Source organism: Aquila chrysaetos, chromosome 19 (assembly GCF_900496995.4).
Source record: "Aquila chrysaetos chrysaetos chromosome 19, bAquChr1.4, whole genome shotgun sequence".
NCBI classification, from domain to species: Eukaryota; Metazoa; Chordata; class Aves; order Accipitriformes; family Accipitridae; genus Aquila; species Aquila chrysaetos.
In genome coordinates, this window is record NC_044022.1 from 8,731,543 (window position 1) to 8,754,501 (window position 22,959).

Below are 22,959 nucleotides of genomic sequence, written 5' to 3' on the forward strand. Positions count from 1 at the left end.
TCAGTTTTTGCTTGCTCTTAAATCTTTTCAAGTTGATTATTCTTTCAGGTTAATAAGAAGCATCTTCATAAGCTTTCATCTTCATATGCTCATAATCTCAGCATCTTAAATCATCATCACCACTTATCTGCAATAGCCAATGCTGTCTTTGCTTAAAGAACTGTCTCAAACCTCTTCAAAGACACAACAGTGGAATTAATACCAAAGAACGCCAATCTAACAAGGACCACTGTAGTTGAACAATGCACAGGATTTCACTTGATATTCTTTACTGTGTTAGAAATCAGCTCTCCATGAACAAAAAATCTCAAGATTCAGCACAATCTGTACTCAAAATTTAAATAACATTACTTTAAGAGTATCAATGTTCTCCCTTTATAGACAGAGGGAAGATAAACATATGATGTCTTCCTGAGCATAGTTCTATCTTTTGACTTTCCCAACTAAAAGAACAATGTCAGAAGTATCAAAAGCCAGCTTAACAAGTGAAAATTTTCAAGTCATTCCAGAAGATATGCATCCAAAAAGCACCAATTGGAAACTACATCTACATGACCAGACTCTTCCATGAGTGGAATACCACAAGAACCAACTCTCCAGCTCTTCCATGTGTGTTTGTCTGGAAGGCACGGACCTCTGCTTTCCTTCAACATAGCCAAGAGCTTTCATTTGGTGCTTCTGCAGCAAGGGAGCCTGTTAAGTATTTTATAAGGGACTTTTCTGAATTGAATATGCTGTCTTTTTTACCTTAACTCATTTTTATCATCAGAAAAGTATCTTTGAGCTTTTACAGTAACAAAATTTGTTTGGAATAGTCATCTGCAGCTCAACGATTTAGTATCTGCAGCTCAACAATTTAACGCTAGACTACTAAATAAGATGACATGGCCTGAACTATGGCAATCAGAGCTCTCTAATGAAAACTGCCACGGCTCAAATGGATGTCAGGGATGTCCCATTGTAACTTTTGTCCATAGCAGTTGTCCTGGTTTCAGCTGGGATAGAGTTAATTTTCTTTCTAGTAGCCAGTACAGTGTTATGTTTTGGATTTAGTATGAGAAGAATGTTGATAACACACTGATGTTTTCAGTTGTTGCTAAGCAGTGTTTATACTAAGTCAAGGATTTTTCAGTTTCTCATGCCCAGCCAGTGAGAAAGCTGGAGGGGCACAAGAAGTTGGCACAGAACGGAGCCAGGGCAGCTGACCCAAACTGGCCAAAGGAATATTCCATACCATGTTACATCATGTCCAGTATATAAACCGGGGGGAGTTGGCCTGGGGGTGTGAATCACTGGTTGGGAACTAACTGGGCATCGATCGGTGAGTGGTGAGCAACTGTATTGTGCATCACTTGTTTTGTACATTCCAATTCTTTTACAATTATTGTCATTTTATTATTGTTATTATTATCATTATTAGCTCCTTCCTTTCTGTTCTATTAAACTGTTCTTATCTCCACCCATGAGCTTTACCTTCTTCCTTCTGATTCTCTCCCCCATCCCACTGGGTGGGGGGGAAGTGAGTGAGCGGCTGCATGGTGCTTAGTTGCTGGCTGGGGTTAAACCACGACAGCAGTCAAAGGAGAGCATATTCTCTCAGAATACCGAAGCACCTCAAAATCTCTCTAAAGTTGACTTCCAGTTTTCTACTAACCTGATCTGTGGGAAAGGAATACCTTCCCTCAGTAACAACATTACTCTTATAATTGTGAAAGGGCATTTTTATGGATCATACATTTTACAGTATTTAAGACATGTTTTGCTTTTCATTTGTCCCTCTTTGTCAGGATATTCCAACTCAGCACCAAATAAACCTTCAAAAGAAAGCCACAAGGAAGCTGATATTTCAGGTTAGAATTTATCTCGGAGGGACACTGCCAAAGGAAGCGGTCAGAAGCAAAACCAAACTGTCTAACATGGTAGGCTAAAGCTGAAAAGGCACCATAGCAAGCACAAGTTATTTTAACATGGTAGGCCACTGTCAGAGCTGCAGAGAGGGAGATAAGAGCTCTGTGCAGCGCAAACCTGAGAGCTTGTAACAGAAGATATCATGCTAAACACTTAAGTGTGATATGAAATTTTACATATACTACATATAATTTTTTTTGCCCTCTAACTACATTCTATACTACTTACCAATCCTTGATAGCTTTATGAGGTCCTATGGCAAAGTAGCACGCAGTTAGGAAGTTGTAATTATGCCATAACATTTTTCATAAAAATGGGTGCCAAAACCAGCACACTACTGTCTTCAAAAATTTCTGTATGCTAGCCCAAATTCTGTACATTATATTTTTAAAAGGTGTATCAGTGTCTCTAAAAATACATAGTTGATAATATAAACTATAAAAAAAGCTGTGTTTAAACAGTTTCTGTAGCGCTCACATTTAACAACAACTAAACCAAACATCAGAAATGAAGAGGTTCAAGCAGGCTTGATGGCCACCCCCTTCGCCCAGGGGAACCCAGCAGCTCAGCGCGCAGGGCCAGCGTACCAACCTGCCATCAGTGCAGTTCTCCACCTACTCCAGAAGCCCAGCAACTGTAACTAAGTCTTAGTAACACTTCATATCACACATCAGTTTTGAGACTGGTTTGTTAACGTTTCTAGTAACAACAGGAATTGCTATAAATTTCAGGTAATATCTTAACTGGTTGCGAAACATTCATATGTAAGCACCTGTATAAAATTTAACACACTCTTGTTTAGGCTGTTCCCAATATCTGTAACGTTTTCATATAAATCTAAAAATTAATAGTATACTCTACTGAACAATCCACTGTGCAGCTGTGGTTGGAGAAATGCCACTCTAAAATCTACAATGCTTTAACTAAATATACACCTTTCCTAGACATACTCAGTTCTGAAATCACTTGATTTCCTAAATTTCTTTTTCCACTTGTCGGCTCTACAGTATTTCAAAAGGGGTTATCTCTACTTAGATGTAACATGAGAATTGTCTACATTGTGTTTAATTTGCAGAAACCATTAATTCCCTAAAACTTATTAGCATACTATCAAGATGACAGTACAGTTGCTAGCTTCATAGATGTCTTTTATCTGTATTATCCATTTGAAAGGAACTCCCTAGCATCAGATAACTGAGTTACTCCACAGCTTACTGACCTTCTCCTTCCAAGAAGCAGACTACTGGATATGAATCAGTGTTATTAAAATTCACATTATAAAATTGTTACAATGCCTGTGTTATTTAAATCATAACACGTAGCTCTATTGAAAAGATGAATTAAATGCAAAATAAGTCTACAAGTAAAAAAAGTTATTGTGATACTCATCATAAAACAGTTCCAATCCTGGATTGCCAAAGACTGCTTTGTTCTCCTAGACCCTCAAAAGGAACATATGTTAAAAAACCTCAAAACTCAGTTACTTGGAGATTTCCTCAGGATTAAAAACTTGCACAGCCTATCCTCAATTGTCACTCAGGCAACTATACATACATAAAAATCCACGAACAACTTCGATCTTCTTGCTTTAGCATATACAATATACATCTTATTTAATTTAGATACTGGTATTTTTGAATGAGCCGTTCTAGTGGCAAAACACCAGGACAGTTTGATTTCCAAATGCTAAGTGCTAAGGCATCAGGGGAACAGACTAAACTCTTAACTAGTCTGTTCAGGTTGTTCATCCCCCATGTAGCATCTGAGTTTTGGACAGAAACAGCATACTGTACTCCACAAAAGAATTAATAACCATCTTTAGCACAAATGATAGGTCAGTTCTAATTATACGTTATTGCAATGGAAGTTTCAGCTGGTCACTGCACATATTTTTAAATATCTCAAGAAAAACATATAAAGCAGCAGAGCTGGAACGGAACTGCACAGAAATACTGATCCCAGAGACTAATGTGGGTGGCAGGGTTTGTGTGTAAATATATATGTATGTGCATGTGTAAAAAAACCTCAGGTATGAAGAACGTGAGCAGAGGAATGATGACATTTTCAGTACTCCAGCTAGGCAGGCCTAAGCAGTCGACGGGTATTTGTCGTTTATCTTATATATGCTTTCCCATCAGTTTGCTTGAAGACGAACAAATAAGCACCCTTGCAGAAATTTCAACACCTGTTTAACTTCTGTTGATTTTATCTAGGAGCCTTCTTTTACACACCTGAAATTTTCTAGTATTTTCCCCTGAGAGTTCCAATTTCTTCCAAAAATGCCAATAACTTTTGTGACTGAGCACCTTGGGTTATTTCTTCTCAAACTGCGATACACTGACTTCTGCTGAAGAATAATTGCATGCTCAACAAAATAATCTATGTGGTGAAGTTTCTTGAACACTTTGCAATATCAAAACCAGCATGGCCTCCATATGCAACAAGTTTATTTTGTACATCTATTAGTTTTTCTACTTTACAAACAGTTGGACATATTTCTGGAAAAAAGCTACGACATAAAGGAAAAACTGGTGGAGTTTGGGTGCCTAGAAAAGGGGTAAGAGAAATCTATCACCTCTGATGACGGAACTTCTATTTGCTGACCTCTACTCAGTCCACCTAAAGACCTGGCCCTCTCCTCCCCGCGTCAGATGTAAACACTGTTAACTCTTGGATTCCACTACTTCTGCAGCAATCAATGACAATCGCTGGTTTTCATTTAAATACAGGGCCTAGGTTGTTTCTACAGTGCTTCTGACAAGGTCAGCAGTTTATTTGCATCAGGTAACACAGATGGCTTTTCTCATATGGATCACAAAGTAGACCTAAGCTACAGCTAGCAGATGTGTGCCATATTTATTCAAGTTACATTCTACTTCATGGTGCTTTTGACTACATTCTCTCTATTATTCAGTGTTTCAGATCATCACAGTAAGCCAAGAAACTTTGTTTTAATGGTAACATTTGGCATATTAATCCTCATAACCATCATCTTTGCTCTCAAGCTGGCAGTCCAACACATGCAAACTCAGGACCCAGACTAAGACATCTGGCAATGGATTCCCCCCATTTAGTAACTGCATTCATGCAGGAGAGAGTGGTTTTATTTCTTTCCTTCCTTTTCCAATAGGAAATACAAGTCCTCACTTATTTCAAGCCTCCTCATACAGAAATATATCTCCAGAAGTAGAAATATGGCATAGCTTGCATTATGAATCTTACTGATTTTGTTGTGACAGCCACTAGGCTTTAAAATGAGGGAGTCTAAGTATTCACAGCAATACCAGCATATACTGTAATCTCCAGGTCAATAGAAGTTTGCTCTTGTCTTTGAATATATTCTGTGGAATTGTTTTCTTCACAGATACAATTTCTAGCTAGACGTTATTGAGCACTGCCATGATATGCTCTAAAACTGGGCCTTGCTTTGTCCTTTTTTCCTTTCTAGCTATCACTTTGCAGTCCAGAACACAAGAAGAAAATAATGATGGCAAAGAAACCTAAGCCACCAGACTCCATTCATCAGAAACAAAAGATTGCAGAATCCAGAGCTATAAGGGAACTGCATGGAGGGAAGGCTGCCTCCAGCCCTGCACTCCACCCCTCTCCAGCTTAACAGGATCCTGCTACAAGTAAATTGGCACAGCTGCTGTTTAATCTGCTTGAAAGCAGAGATCTTCAGCAGTGTTTATCAAACGATAGTGAAAGCATTATTAGTATAACTAAAGAAAAAATATGCACTATATCCTCCAGAGATAGGTCATCCAAACTCACAGTTAAACTTCTAAGATCAGGATTAAATACCAGTATCGAAGGACAGCTCACAAGAAGTGGAAAGGACAGGTTCTTGTTAAGACTGTATTTTGCTGTTTCTATTAAAACAATATTTTAATGCAACTTAAAAGAATCCTATGTCCATATACCTTCTTTTTAGTTTGTTTTCTTTTTGAAAATCCAAATCATTAGTCAGGAAAATTATAATAACAGTAATCAACATACATCAACAGGCATCATTTGAGTTATTGCTGAATGACCATTCTAAGCCAACATAGAGTTTCCACTATCAAGTTAAATTTTGAAAATACTAATTAAAGAAAAAGCTTGGTATTCCTCAATGCAGTTAGTGTTGGTATAGGCTCTTCTGCATAAATTTCAAAAAAAGAATTTATGCATAATTTTTTGTGCATATGTATATATGCATGTGCATACAAATGTATCTGTGTATGTATTTACACACACACTTAGGAGTGTTGTCCACTCTTCCTTAACCTGGAGTAAGTGGTGAAAAACTCAACAAAAGACCATAAAAGTGGCTTAAGATAAATTAACAGGTACATGCACTAACATTAAAAGGCACATGCGTGTCATTAATAATAATGAAGGAAATTCTGGTTTAGCCTCAAGTACAACAGAGTGAGTTGTTACCTTCAATTTCAACATTAAATATTAACACAGTAAGTCAACTGCAGTAAAACTACAACAACCAATACCTTAGAGAAAAAAACCACAAATACATACATACCTTCACTACAAAAGGGTCTTTTGATGCCAGAGAAATTCACCGTCTCATGCAGCGTTTTCTCTTCTTGACAGTATTCACAGTATGTAACTATGCAGTGCAGCTTCTTATAATCATCAGAACATGCTCTGCTGCAGAACTGGTATACTTTGTTCTAAATGCAAAGTTGCAAAGCATCATAAATAGGGTTAATGGATAAAATCTTAAGGTCTGGATAATGCAACTTTAAATAATAGTTTCGCATTAAAACACAACTTTAAAGTGCAAACACAATTAGGGTATGACTTCTAATGCTGAAAATTAACAACTCTCACTCAAGCTGACAGTGAGTGCTACAAATACTCATCATTTCATATGAAAATGCTAAACAGAAAATATGCCAATCAGTCTTAGCATATCCTCTTCAGATACTTCTCTTGGTTCATAGAGAAGTGTAACAATGGTCTATCATATCTACAGTCATACAGTAACTGAAGGTGACAGCAGATTTCAAACTTAGAGCTGATCTGAGAAATTACATTTTTCTTCAAATTCCACAGATGCTTTTTTTGTTATTTATGAACAAAGACTTCTGCTTTTATCCACACTGAAGTTAAATGATATTCTACAGAACCAGGTAGATTTTATTAACTTCATTTTTTTAAGCTTCAATACCTTATAAAATAGCTATCTAGAAAAATTGTATTGCAGTTGCAGATTTAAACACTTCATCATTCTAAAAGTAACACCAAAAAATCCCTTACCTCCCATTCCAGTACTTCTGGCTTTGAACAAAAAGAACTTTTGCAATAATTACATTTCAACTGAATATCACTGGGAGAGACAAACTGACCATTTGTTGAAGACTGCACACTAAGAGTCTGAAAAACATAAATATTTATATACACATTACTAAAAAAGAAAGTTGCTTTTCAAACTTGTTTTTTCAATTAAGCCTATAGTGTTTTGAGAATCTGGGAGTTTTACTTATAAACTCAGGAGCATTTCTGGCAAAAGCACAGCAGGTTAGTCCTTTCCCTTAATTCCTTTTCTCTTGCCATCTTAGGTTTTCCAGTTTTGAATCTTTACCCTCGCTTCCACAATAATTACTTTAGGTTGTATTTCTTTTACCTTACTTTTCGAATGCCTGTTATTTAAGGGTAATTATAAATGCCCCAAAAACAGTCTCCCAAAAAGAAAACCCTGTTAATCACAAACCATGTATTTTCAGATAAATACATTCCACAGCTTGCCTTATTTTGGTCACAGAAGTTCAGACAAAGACCTACAAATATTTTCAAATCCAAACCTCACCAAGGCAGATTATCAACACCTTACCTAAGCATACCACTTGAAAACACAAATACTGAAGTAAAAGGCCTTCAGTGACAAAACCCGCATCTACTCAGATTAAGAGAAAACTACCTAATAGTCCCAGCTGGCCTCAACCACCATGGCAGGAAGATGTAATCATTCAAACAGCCAGCCCCTAAACAACTAAAAGGGTTTTCAGACTGAGAAGAATACTATAGATTGCATGTGTAGGTCTGAGAATTTAATTCTGTAACTGAATAATTCACTTAATGCCTTTCTGAGGCAACCAGTAGACAGAGAACTCAATTTTACAGTATCTGTAGTCTTCCAGTAGGTCTTATATGCCTACAGAGCAGTCTTTTGCACATTCCCTAGATCAAGCAACAAATATTGGTGTATCACACATGCAATGTGCAAGACAAAATTTGAATCAGTAGTGATCACGGTCACTTGAAGAATCCAGAGGACAAATGTCTTACATCCGTCTTCTCAACAAACTTTCCCACATGTTTGCAACAAGACAAATATATTTAAAGACAAGAAGTTCTCTTCAGATTGGTCACTACCTCTCCACCTTGTAACAATGAAAATGTAAAACATTTCCGTTACAGGATACTTTTTTTCAGACTGTCATGTTACTAAGGGCTCACCTACACTGGAAAAAAAAAAAAAAAAAAAAATTGTGATAGTTTTACTGATATAAACCCTCCCGTAAGTTGACCAGTACTGCTGCGTGCTAGCTAGCAGTGCAACAGTATCATTTTATGCAGATGCACTAATTCTATATCAGAAGTTTGCAGACATGAAGTAGTTATGCACATTTCCCAATTACGGACAGGGCCTGAGAACAAAATGCCACATACAGCAGAAAAGATGCCACCTTTATCCCAATGGTCCACTGTCCCATAACAACTTTAACACAGTCTGATGCCCACACACAGTATTGTCATATTTTTCCCCACTATATCCAGCAAATGTCCCTGTGGTTTGAGAGAGGTTTGCTAGACTTTGGCTGCTCTAAATAGGTAGCTGAAGACTTGTACTAATGTGAGAGCCACAAAGGCTTTTAAGTTCAAGGTCCAATCTGTGCATTTCTGCATTTGCAGGTTTCTTCACCACATGCTGCCATATGGGTTACATAAGCATAATGAAAGTCCTAGAAGTTCTGGTTGAAAACAAAAAGAAATCAAGAAGCAAGTATACCCACCACCTCCAGTTCAGGAATGAAGGAAATATTAAAAAGCTAGCAGATGTGACAACTTTTACAGAAACACTGAAGACAGAGGGAGGAATGAAGATTAAATATACTACAGTGCTCATCAAGTGAAAAGCAACTGTATTTTTTGATGTCTGTAATTATCTTTAAATATGAGACCAAACCACCCTATTGTGAGGGCTACAAGTTAAAAGTAAAACATGTTTTTTTGTTGTTTTCTGATGTATGGCACTGTTAGCTTTTTTTCTTTTCCCAACTGTTTGCTGTGGTAGAAATTCAGGCCCTACATAGTCTAGGGGTCTAGTAATTGAACAGTAACAAAAGCTAGAGAGGCGAGAATAATGGAGTTTGAGATTGTTTGAAACAAGTTTTAAACAATATTTATATCTAACTGTAGATTTAAAAATTTAAACAATTAAGTATTACTGCTTCTAAAACAAAACCAGTGTGTTTTATCATAAACCTCTATGGTCAACTAAGTATTTTCCCACAGAAATCAGTAAAGAACTGAATTCATAATACTGAAAGCTCTAAACCAAGCAGAAGATGGTTGTAAAACCACGAGTTAATCACAAGATGATGTTGTATACCTCCTTAAAGTTTCTATTATCCTGCTTGCAATTAAGGACTGCTTCTGTGTAGTACTTTAATGACTCAAGATGACACGCACATAATATTTTCATAATCTTGTTCTGCCTCTAACTTACAAGATGCTTAGAATAGAGAATATCTTTAGGAATTATTTGGGAGCATTATTGCACACAAAGATTAATGCAGCAAAAAGATTATAAATTCATTAAAATCTTCCACAGGTCATCCCAAACAGCAAGGTTTTACCAATGTTGGGCCTTATTATCAAACATATCTTTGAAATCATATATATCTGCACTCTTTTGAATATCTTAAATTCAATCAAAAAACAGTTATGTTTAATCTGACTTTTCTTGAGCCTGCCTTGAACGACAAGAGCATGGGAAGTGCCAAGCAAAGCAAAAAAAGTCACTGTAAAGCCCTTTTCAGCCTTCAATGCAACCACCTCAAATGCTTTAAGCTGCCAAATTACTAATGAACAGCAGGCAGACACAGCCTAGGACTCTTCTGAGAAGGCCAGCATAGATGCACAGCTTCTGGCCTGCCCCTGCCACCGCAGCGTAAGTGACAGAGGGGTTATCCTTGCTCACAGCAACACAAAATCAAAACATGGAAACATTTCTGTACATAAATGTTTATGTGGAAGGGCTAGTAGGCAGCCAGACTGTGGTCAGGTTTTTTTCTTGTTGAGAAAAAATAACTTTAAAGAATCAACGTGAAAAATAGAAACAAATACATATGAGGAATCTTTTACATACGATCACCCACTAGGACTGTTCCACAAGCAAAATCAAGGGCACTAAATTAAACTGGGAAGGAACCAAACACTCCCCTTATGCTCATGCACACGCAGACCTTCCAGCCTCAGCGTGGAAGCCTCAATTGTTTTTATTATGATCAAATCTGGGCAAGTATTTCTGTGACAAGCATGCCAAGCTTCCTCCATGCTTCCTGCTGCAATATACTCCTTTTTTAAAACATATGTATGTGTGTGCAAGAGAGATGTATGGTATATAACAAAGAACATTTACAGACACCGTAATGATGGTGAAAGAGAACATATTAGTGAATAACCAGAGTGAGTAACCTGCTGAAAAACACTGTACTTACAATTTTTACATGTACTGGCCCTACAACTCTCCAGATACATCCATAAATTGAAAAAAAGTCAAAGCTTTAGCACAAGTTTTGTGAAAATTTTGCATAGACTCACGTTTTGCAAGATAGCTTGTACTTTAAGACACTTACACACTTGCTAACTTTGGGAAGACACTTGTACTACAACCTCCATGTTCACAATAAATAAATTAGTTAATTTTTCCTTAGAGACAAATTCAGAGCAAGATCTTCAACTGACCCAGTAAAGGTACTGATAGCAAAACTGGCTTAAAACAATACAGCTTTGGAACAGTTCTGTCCTTAACTCTGCAATAACATCCTCCAAGACAGAGCATGGAAGAAGACAAGAGACAGTCATACTATTTTACCATCAACTACCCAACAAAAATCACATCAAGCAGGCTATTCTCTCTTTTACCCTTTTTCTTACAAGGATGCATGCTCTTGCAAGCTGTCCGCACAAAGAAGAATATAGATATGGACATAAGTTATGCAACAAGCAGCTCAACTGAATCTTTCGAGTATTTTAATACATTAAAACAACAGTTAGCTAGAAACAAAAGGTTATTCATAAGATAAAATTACAATCAGCCCTAAAATACTGTAAACAAATTGGGAATTTAAGTATTCCAACCCATTTGTAAACCAAAAGGACTAAAATTTTTGCAGCAGGGAGACACAGACCTTAAATAGCAGTTATTCTGTTCTGAGAAGGGTAGTCCCTAAACAGAAAAACGTGTAGGAAGAACAGGCACAGTAAGAAAAAGGGATGATTATAATGCCAGAAATGAAAACAAGAGTTATCTACATTAGTAAACAGTGAAAAATACAGAGCACCATAGTAAATCAGCCATTTTTATAAAAGATCATTGCAGAAAGCATTGCAATTGACCAGATTAAACCATTTTCTCAGTTTAGGTTCAATCCCTTATGTGTCACTTAGGTATAAAAAAGCGCCTCACAGCAACGCTTACAGTCCAACGCTCACATTGTAGGATACCATCCTTTCCACCTAAATACTAAATGAATGGAACAAAGAAGCTGTTCTCATACAATCAACTCTTATCTAATGGTGAATACATTTTATTCTTCTAGACAGTGAATATATGAAAACTATCAAAAGTTAGAATATGACAGAAATGTATGAGCAAACTAACTGTAAGCAAGTGACCACCTACCCATTCCTGGTCTTTGCTGAGAACTCAAAGACTGCATGGCTGCTCTAAACTCTACTACAACATTAAAGAGGCAGATGTACACATAGCACTGAAACTGCAACAGAAGCATCAGCAAGGTCTCAGTAAGATTAGAAACCCACAACCAGCATCAACTGATCCAGCAATTATATTGAATAATAATGTTGCTTAATATTGATTTATCTGCAAATCCAAGAAGACCCAGGCTGTATTTGTCATTCACTAGCTTTATTTTTCTCACTCAGGTAGCAGAAAGGTTTTGTTCTGAGAGGTCTTGGGGCTGCAATCAATTGTAAGACCATGTAGAATAAAATAGATGCTGAATGAGTTTGCAAGAAGTATTACAGATTTGTCATTACATACTAATAATCTGCATCTATTTTGTTAATCAGTTCCACTGACAGACATCTACTAAATCGGTTAGGATGGAAGCACAGAACAGGGCTACATGATGGAGGTCCTATCCAGGGTGTATTAAGGAAGCAATTAAAAGATTGATTTGCTTTCCACTTGACAGGAAACAGCAAAGTTTAATGACAAATGGGAAAACCCTGTATGGGTGTAACTGTTCAAAAACACATGAGGAAGCAATTATCAATTACACAGCGCACATCTGGGAAAACTGTTTTTACATACAAAAATTAAAACATTTTCTTTTAAAGTGCCCCTTGATCACCTAGAGATTAATCGCTACAACACATTTTACATATTTTACCTTAAGTCATATTAAATATATATTTTCAACAAGCATAGCATCCTCTTCCAGTGTGCCTAATCATTAGGCTTGCAACACCCAGGTTTCTGAACATAATTTAAATGGCTAGTTTCATCCATAAACGTTCTAATGGCTTAGGCTCTAACCTTTCATTTCAGAGACAGTCACTATTCCCCACAACACACTTTTGTTAGTACAGTATTCAACATGAAAATTTTGTTACTGTGTTTAGTATAAAAGAGATGAAATTTGATCTTCAATGCAAAACAGCAAGGCTCATCTCCAGAAAGAGGCTGGGTGGTAAAAATAAGATGAGCAGTGACATTGCTTTGCGTTTTCTTACTGTATCAAGGAGAACTGGGTTGTTATTATCCAATTTTATAAGTTTAAGATAGCAGCTGGTGTTACCATTATGAAACAGTACTTTTATCAGAGAAATTGTTAGGAGCCAGAAGCATGTGCTATGTTAATTACAACTCATAAACATGTATATACACACAAGTTAGTTTAATATGCAAATACTTAACACAAACACAGGTACACAAATATTTAGGGAGGAAAAGATTTAACACAACAGCTAACCTGAAATTTAGCTACACAACTGGAACTGCAAAAGTTGTACAGTTTTCCATCAGGCATTGTGGCTTGATATTGAGGTAAAGAGTTTCGTTTACAAAAGTGGCAAATAATTCCCATACCTAAAAGAAAAACGTAGTTTACAAATAAAATAAACACAAAATAGTAGCAAAAAAAAAAAAAACCAAACCCCAAAACCCTGGATAACAGGTCAGCTCTTCCCACCATTTCAATGTAAAAAGCTAAGATTTGTCCATTTTCCAGTCAGCTGCTACAAAAGAAATTGCAGAGGTTTTGCTGAATTCTTACATTAAAGGTCAACATTAAATATGAAATTGCACTTTCTTCTATAAAATTCACTAGAGTTCACTGAATTGAGACCTATGCCTGCTTTGCATATTGAAGAACACACATTTTGAGTTATTTACCAGTTCCTTTCATCCAGATTAAAAATTTTACCTAGAGAATACCCATATACATTATAACTAGCTCTATGCTTCTCCAATTGTTGCTTGAGGAGATAAAATGGAGTGGGGTTGGATCACAGACAAAATAACGTTAATCCATATGCATGAAAATTGCACTATCATTCTGTGACACATCAGACCACATTATGTCTCAACATTTTTTCCCAGGAAACCTTAAGACAGTTGAAAACTGTTTCTGTCATGAAGCAAAAAAGCCAGTGGGGAAAATGATCCCTCATGGGTCCGTTTACTCGTGCTGAATACAAGATGATTTTTTTCTTTAAAATATAAGTTTAAAATCCCTATAAAGTCACATCTGCATAGATTAATTCTAAAACAAAACCACCCACCCCCAGTGTTCAAACTTAAAAAAAAGTCTACTCTTAGCAGTGATGAAAATCCATCATCCTTTTCACTTACTTTGTGATTTTGCATATTTTGATTTGTGTGTGTTCATGCATGCAGTTGAGCAGTATGGCTCCATATATCCATTAGGTCCTATGCACTGAGTCATGTCAAAAAACCTGCACTGAGCTCTGCAGCCAGTACAAGATGTTAATTTGCCATATTTCTAAAACATAAAACAAAGCAAAAAAATGCATTAGTTAAAACTATGTTTGGCTTTTGGTTTTAAGTTATGGTGTAACAAACACAGCGGAAAACTTATTTATTTACTCCTGCAATTTGCTCCCCCATCAGAACCTTCCTATATTAACTTGCATGATCATCCTCAAAAGCACTCAGCACTATGGTTGGGTCTCTTACTCCTGAGGGGGGGAAGCTGGCTAAAACTAAACTTCTGTGTAAAGACAAAAAAAAAAAAAAAATTCCAAACCACACACCCCTCAAAAAAATTCCAAACAAACAAAAAGCACCCATCCCAAACCCCACCATCTGCAAACTGTGAACTATGGTAAGAGTATACAGCAAGTTGTGCTGAGCTGGAAGTTCGAAACAACTCTGTTCCTTGTTGATGGGACAATGGTTGTAAGAGAAGAAACAGGAGTCTGGCACAGCAAAGAGGAAGGATAAATAATGGTGCTAAATTTTTTTGGGGGAAAAAAAAAAAATTGTACTCTCCAAATGATAACATCCTTAATATTATCAAGTATGAGTTAGGTGTAGCAGTTTCTTGGTAAGAGCACTGTTGGGAGAACCTCTAACTTCTCAGTTCTCCTAGTTCCAGTCCTCCAGGCAGGAGGAACACACTGCAGAGCTCCTATGCTCCTCACTGGATCCAATGAGGAACCGTGACTCCATGAACCTGATACAGACTCAATTGTGACATCTCTCAACACAGCAGTCAGTCAATCAACAGTTTTCCACAGAAGGGCGCAAACATTCTACAAAAAGCACAGGAAAGTCACACCGGGCAGAAATTCAAATGACAGAGTCAACACACAAAATCAGTAGTTCTGATCTGCTATATGTATTACATACTTCAGTGTTAGGCAAATATCTCAAGACCCATAAACCAAGTTTTAGAAGAAAATGTCTAGACACCTTCCCTGCCCATAGAAATAGTATCATGGTTTTGACAGTGATCACACAAAATTCCTCATTGGAACAGCAATGAGTCTCCTATCAGACAGACTGTATCCTTACTATTAGAAAATGCCCTATTGACACTCAGGCACTTCAGATTTCTCCCCTTCTGTCAAGAAAATAATTTTGGCACCACCTCTGCCCTCTTTTCTTCTTCTCAAGGACTGAAGGGGGAAGGAAAGGCAAAGCATGTTTCATAGGTGCTTCACTTTGTTCAGAGTAACAGAAGCTTCACTGCATATCTGTGCTCTTCCTATCTTTAATTACCTACATTTGAGAACTAGCTAAATCATCTTACAGACAGCCAGAAAGAAACTTAGTTTTATACATGTATGATCTTCCCTATATTAAAAACGTGTACACAAAAATGTGCGAATACACACGCCTCTGCCACAAATTGGGCACAGCACCTTGCAGAGACCAGCAAAATTTCAAAATACCACACAACTTCACGATTTCCACATGCTGCTTTGATGAAATCTTTGCTGTGGATTTGCTTCAAAAAGGAGTATGTGTCAAGATATCAAGCTCCTGCCTAGAAGATGGTATTTTATACAACTCCAAGATCCTTCCTTCCCATCTTAATTTTTTTTCTGTTTGCCTTTAAAAAAGTTATCCAGCACCTAATAATCCTCCAAATCAGCCACAATATTGACAAAATTCACACTAAGTACCAAGACCAAAATGCAGTAATCGTACTGTTCTATTAGTTGGAGCTATTCTGCCAATATACATTCATCTCCTCTGACAGGTTAATAGGCAAAAGCAGGGCATCAAGAATACTCCAAGTTATATTACCAGGGAGATACAGGAGGTCACAATTTACAAAGGACTTGACTTCTTAGAACAAGCTTAATGGACAACAACCATCAAAAAATCTGCGTGCGCAAACAGCCTGGGTACCTCTAGAATAAACCAAAACGTAAATCTAGAAGCACTGATACAAATATGATGACAAACAGCATTCAGGAACATAATCAGAAAACAATCCACAGGTAAGTGAAGCTTTCACAAGTTTGAGGTCCAAAAGAAAAATCAAACTGAGGCCATGATGACTTCAAGAGACAGCAAAATGAAAACACAGGTTATAATAAATGAATTTTTAGTAAGCTGACCAGAGCATAATTGGAAAAGATTCATTGTGTCAACAGACTACATGTTTTCACAAAAATCCCTTGAAAGTAGAAATAGCTTTTGCTAACCAGCATCTCAAATATCTCATTATTTAACTGATGTCAAGACAGGATCATGCACACAAAGTACAGTGCAGCAGCACTTCCATCATTTCTGAATTTCAAACATCCTTATAATACTGGAGTTGTTATTGATTTCACCCCTAGGTCTTTCAGACTTAAAAGCAACACAAAGAATATTTCTTAATATCTAGTAATAATCTAGCAAACCTAGATCTAAATTATCAAGACTACAAAGAACATGAATTTCCAAAAAACATATCAAGGATGCAGAAGATTCCGTGGGTAGAAACAAAAGCATAACAGCAAAGCTCTCACTTCGTTCTTGTCACAGCAACTAAGAAAAGTGTTGGAACATTTCTGCATTATTAGAAGTTTAAACATGTTGTTACACAAACGAAGGAGACAGGACGCTGGTGAAGAAAAAAAAAAAAATTAAAAGGCCTGAAACCTCTTCAAATTTATTGCTCCCAAAACCTTGTAACATCACCTCCTTCAAGTTGAACTTTTTTCCTGTATTTTTATTACTCTTGCCAACACTCCCCAAACTTACAAGTTTGAATATTAAAACCATTCAAAACCCAAGGTGTACATCACTATTTAAAAAAAATTAAAGCATACCTGAAAGTATTGATCAATCAGCATTACACAGGTGTCTCAAACACTTTTTTCTTTAATAGTCTATCTAACTCAAAGGCTTCCTCCATTGACAACATCAACAGAGAATCTCGTACTCTACTATGCCATGGTTTTAGATAGCCATAATGCAAACCGAGAATTTTCTCCTGTTCTTAAGTGTCAAATTTCGAGATGAGACTCTCTTCTCAAGGTTCTCAGGTAACTTACATTTCTACTCTCACATTCATCGCAACATGTTATCTTTCACCTCTAAGAATCTGCAGTATTAATTTCATTCTGTAGACGTAGTAACATTTGAGAATCCTTTCCCTAGGAGTACCCTTCTAGCTGAAACAAACAGAAGATTCACTGAAACTAAGGAGAACTACAGTAATACGTAGTAGGGTCAGAGTATTCTTATGAGGCAAGAATTTCTCGCCTGAAAACAAGGTAAGAGGATAATGACAGAACCAAAAATGGTATAATGTGGGGCGCTACGGATCAACTGTTCATTGCCTTTTCTAATATTAACAACTATAGGAAATCAGATGAATATCAACAGAAGTTGTTTCACAACAAACAACAGGAGGCAGCTCTTCACATAGCAAAACAGCAGGTCAGCAGAACTTCTTACTGAAGAGTGTCATGGATGGAAAAACTGCTTGTATGTGTTCACAAGGAGACTGGACAAGCACTAACTAAAAAGATTCGCTAAAAATAGTGTACAGGAACATTGCATGAAGTTCAAGAGATCCCGTGACCTCTAGGGAGTCAGAAGCTAAAAGAATGCTCAGGGAAAAATAAGTACCTGCCCTGTTCCTACTCTTCCCTGCAAGCCCACTTACATAGACTGCAGGAATCTCAATCCCTGATCTGAATCAGAACAGCTGTTCTCATGTTCTTACTACAGAGCATTTTTCTTTTTGAGTATTTTAACCATCCTCAAGGAAAAGTGAGTTTCAGAACAGAAATTAAAGAAAAGAGAAAGCTGTGTCAGTGTTGTTGATATTTCATGGCAGAAGATGAAAGACCTTCACTGGTAGAGAGAAAAACAGAACAAAGAATACCAAAATCTTCATTACTGACTAAGTAAACAGGGAACAAAAAAAAAAAATTTCAAAACTTCCTCACTCTTTTATTTTAAAAAACTACTGCTTCATTCTTTATTTCAGAAGTAGAGTCACAGAATCATGTAGATTGGAGGGGACGGACCTCCAGAGGTCAAGTGCAACCTCCTGCTCAAAGCAGGTCACTCACGATCTTGTCCTGTCAAATACGAGCATCTCCAAGGATGAGCATTCCAAAACCTCGCTGAAGGATTTCATCACCCTCACAGAAAAAAAAAGCTTTTCCTTACATCTAAATCGTTTCCCCTTGTTTTCAAGTTGTGTCTGTTGCTTCTCATCCTTCCACTGTGCATTTCTCAGAGGAGTCCAACTTTGTCCTCTCTATACAGTCCCATTAGATAACTAATTCCCCTTCAGCCTTCTCAAGGTTCAACAAACTAAGGTCTCCCAAGGCTGTCCTACTATCTCTGTGCTCCAGCCCTCTGAACATCTTGGTAGCTCTCCACTGAACTTGCATCAGTATGTCAACGCCTTTCATCCTGTGGAATCCAAAACTGGACACAGTGCTCCAGATGCAGTTTATTAAGTGCAGAAGGATGGGGGGGGGGGGGCCCACAGAAATCACTTCCCAGAGAGGCTGTGGAGCCCCCCCCCATCCTTGGAGATACTCGAAACTCAAACGGACATGGTCCTAGACGATCTGCTCCAGGTGACCCTGGTTGAGCAGGGGGGCGGACAAGATGACCTCCAGAGGCCACTTCCAACCTCAAGCATTCTGTGATACAACACAGGATGCAAGTTGGCCATCTTTGCTGCAAGGGCACACTGCTAACTCTTGTTCAACTTGTTGTCCCCCGGGACACACAAGTCTTTTTCTCCAAAGCTGCTTTCTTGGCAGTTATCTTCCATTTCAGAGGAAGTACTGGCTTCATTTTGCACTCCCCATGGTATTTCAATGGTAGGCAAAAGTGATTATAGACAAAACCCTGCACATTCAAACTAGTCTCAGTTTCGATTTTCCTTCAAAGATGGAATTAACTCAGAACCAATCCACAAGTGAAAGCATCACACATTTTCCTTCCATGCACTGCTTCTGACGAATTCAAATCTACAGTGTCCTATGAAACTACAGGCAAGTTTAAGGACTGCAATTTTAAGGAAAATTTGAAGTAAAAACACCGCTGTCAAATTAGTAAAGAAAACTGTATCAATTAGATTACCAAGTACAAAAAAAATAAGTTAATCCAGAGGCAAAATTTCTAGATAATAATGACCCAGTGCCCTCTGAGGGGAGGCTTGATGCAAAGTAGTCTGACTACACCTCTCCCTCACTACTCCACCTAGATTCTGCATCAAGATGACCTAATTTTAGCTAGATCCCATTGCATATTTTACCTCTTCCAAAGCATAAAGTCTAAGGCAAATGCAGAAGCTTGAATATTCTTATTATATTTGATTCAAAACTCACTCATTCTTTCATGACTTGTTTGTATGCCCTATTAGAGACTTAACTCCAGAAATCAGGTCTACTTCACAATAGGTATCTCATGACAGATAACTGAGAAAAAACATATTATAAAACACTTCATGCAATTTGAAAAGACTTATGAGTTAATATACATTTCAAATCTTCATCCTGTCCACTAGGACAGTGTTGAACTCAAACTGGCAACTACAAAAGTGGCTATCAAGATTCAAGACAAAACAGATGAATGGGACATATTCCAGAAATACAAGTATTGTTGCAACGGAAATCCAAATTTCTGGAAATAAAAGAGAAAATCGGAGGGTTTCTGAGGAATTTTTATTCTTGCCATTATCAGCAACAATAATTTCAGAAGGAATCTTTATCTTCCTTTACATCTTACTGAAAGGATCATGAAAGCTTAAGTCTAGAGCTCTTCTTGCATACATCCTACTAAGAAGAAAAATCAAACCCCCAAATAGATATCAGACCAATACTATAATTTCATGGTATTTTAGAAGTAAGCCTCACTTCTGTTTGCAACTGAAACTAATGAAAGTCTCTGTTCTTAAACCTTCTGGCTACAAAAGTATTTCAATAAAGCTCTTAGTGCCTTGAATCTAGGCGCCTATGCTACACTTTTATTCTTGACTGAAAAAAGCAGTATGATCTGCTTCACATGCCTTCAGGAGGATCAAAAGTGGGATGAAGAACATGCCTGCAGTATAAGACAGCATTCTTGCTACAACTCCCACACCAAGGGCCAGTCAATCAAGAACACCAGAATACCAACTGATTGCTACAACACTATGTAGCAGCCCAAATACTTGTTTCCAGTTGAAGGAAATGCTTTGCAATTAAACTCATATGGTCCGTGGCAAAACAGACCAGTACCTGCTTCTCAATCCAGGCAAGCTTCTCTCTGGTAGCTTTACAGAGCAACAGTTTCAGATTAGAAATAAGATAAATACCAGGAAAGCTTCTAGAAAAGAATATTCTGGGACAGAAAGACAGTCAACCTGTCTTGAAATAGAAAGTAAAGGAGAAAGAAGATAGAAGTTTTCTATAAGTAGAAAAGCAGAGATATTCACTACGTGGAATTCTATGATAACAGAGATCCATTAGTAAGGCAATCAGGAAAACAGCAGCTAAACTACTTCAGATTTATTTGAAAGAAGGATGGTCCGGATGGATCCAGAAGCAACACGCATGTCTAAGAAAAGAACCAGATGTCAGCAGAATCTGTAACAGCAAAGAAAGAAGAAACCGTATTATTTATTCAGCCTTTTGAAATACTGCACTCAAATCATCTCTCCCCCAAGATTAACTGTAATCTCCTCCCTGCTCCAACAAAAGAGATTAACATTGGTAACACCTCAAAAGCATTTGCCCAAGTCTTAAGTGCAAAAGCTGAAGTAATTGCTTTTGTGGCCTTTGAACACCAAGTGATTTGTGTTTATGTTCCATCAGCTGAACTCTGCAAAGAGCCGTATCAATAACTTGTCCAGTAACTCTTCTTTGGCATCTCCAACTGCCAGTGCTCCCTCTTTTTGCCAGTTTTGTTCCCACTCTCAAAGACACTTCCCTTCGTGATTTCAAGAAAAGCAGAGCTGACACCCCCTGGCCCAAAAAGCAAGTTACTTTTCCATTAACTGAATGTTTCAGCTGTTTCTGTTTTGCCTTTTTTCCCTCTTCACCTCAACCCTGTCCAATTATTCCAGGTACAGCAGTGCACAGATATGGTTATATCCATCCTAACTCCAATACCTAGTCATATCACCTCCTTGCTTCCTCTTTCTAAGAATTTCCTGTGTTCCCACAGAGATCACACCACACAATTTTGACTGCCATTAAGTACTTTTCTTCAGAACTACAAAGCTGTTTTAACATCTCTGATATACCTATCTTACTTTCTCTTCTAAAATATTGACAAAATAACAGCCTGAACACTTATGATGAATGACATTCAGGTGCCTAAGGAAGCTATATAGTTTTTATTGAAGAGCTGCAAATTCTACAGTTAAGACAGACATTTGAAGCAGAAATGGCAAAATAAATGGTTCCAGAAAATAAGAGTAAATAAAAGATAGAAGAAAAAGTAGAACAGGGTAGTTTCTACAAAGACTTGATTTGCATCAGACATGCAAGAAACTGGAAGCATAAATACCAAGAGGCCTCAAAAAACCCCTGACACCACTAAACAGGAAGAAAGGGGAAATTATTATTTCTTGGTTGATAAAGATTTCTGTCATTTAACCATGGTAGATGGGGTAAAAAGCATCTAGCTATGTCCATTTGGAAGTCTACATAGTATCAGATGTCAATATTATCAGATATTAGGTAATACTTAGTTTGGTATTAAGTGAGACAGAAGTGGTTTACCATATGAGGAAGAGACTCCACTATTAAACCACAGTTTGAACTGGCTGAAACCACAGAACTTCTCTTTAAAAATGACCAGAAATTAAAAAAAAAACCAAAACCAAAACCTGAAAAGTCAGTATTTCTAATATTTCAACGTAAAGGGGCTGTTCAACTCTCACAATTACTGGTTTTGTTAACAGTATCTACTTTCGAAACAGAAACTTGGAAACAAGAGTTTACAGAGCAGTAACAACGGCAGGAAGCAGCAGATTGTGTAGTTAATTGTACTATCAAAATAAAAACAACAGATCTGTCTTAATAGCAAAGCAGCACAGAAAAAGAACTGACACTGCGTAGCACAAGACAAAGTTGAAAACCCTGGATGCTTCCACTGAAGCAGTACGTGACAGGACATTCTATCATAGCATTCAGTGAGATTTAAACCAGTAGGTAACAATACATTTTGTGAGACTAAATACAAACTCTACATAAGCAATGAATCGTAAGTTGCAGAACTGATATGCACATTATTGTATACAGTGGAAGCTCCTAAACCCCTGCACACAGATGAAGCAGATGAAATGAGTTTTAAGAGAGTTTCACAAAAGCAGTTGTTTGGCAATGAACAGAATTTGAGACAAAGAAGCACAACTACCTAGGTTTGGTTTTGCCTATTGCTTGTTAAGTGAACAGCTTAAAGGGATGGCATAGCCTGGTTAATCTTGAAGCACCTTCAGCAGTAAGTCTTCATCTAATCAAGGAAGTCAATAAAATGCACTTTTATTCAGTACTGAAAGAAAATTTTCACTAGATGAAGAGACACTGCAAGCACCCTCTCCAACTAGGAAAATACTCACTTGGCTTGCATTCACCCAGTACTCAGTTCATTCCAGAGCTATTAAGAAGCCTATGAAAAAGTAGCTAGAGCTCCTTCCCCCATTTTTGGCAGCACATGAAGACCATCACTTTTAAGAAGCACCCAAAGCAAGTGAATCCCAGGTCACATTGTAACAAGAAGAATTTTAGTTATGGAAATAAAGCAAAAAAAGTAAAGGAACATTTTAAACTAGTAAAGCATTAAATGCTTTCATGGCAGGATCAAGAGCA

General features: G+C 37.3%; 1 protein-coding gene across 18 annotated transcripts in view; it reads right to left on the reverse strand.

Moving 5' to 3' along the window:
• Positions 1-22,959, reverse strand: part of ZMYM2 (zinc finger MYM-type containing 2) — a 96,936-nt gene that overhangs the window by 33,706 nt on the left and 40,271 nt on the right. For 17 of the 18 annotated variants that reach the window (XM_030042476.2, XM_030042475.2, XM_030042474.2 and 14 more), the window contains 4 exons: positions 14,021-14,171; positions 13,140-13,255; positions 7,171-7,287; positions 6,431-6,581 (listed from right to left, as the gene is read on the reverse strand). In XM_030042476.2, the coding sequence (XP_029898336.1) occupies positions 6,431-6,581; positions 7,171-7,287; positions 13,140-13,255; positions 14,021-14,171 (535 nt within the window). The remainder of the gene's footprint in view (positions 1-6,430; positions 6,582-7,170; positions 7,288-13,139; positions 13,256-14,020; positions 14,172-22,959) is intronic. The other variant, XM_030042486.2, reaches the window with a different exon arrangement.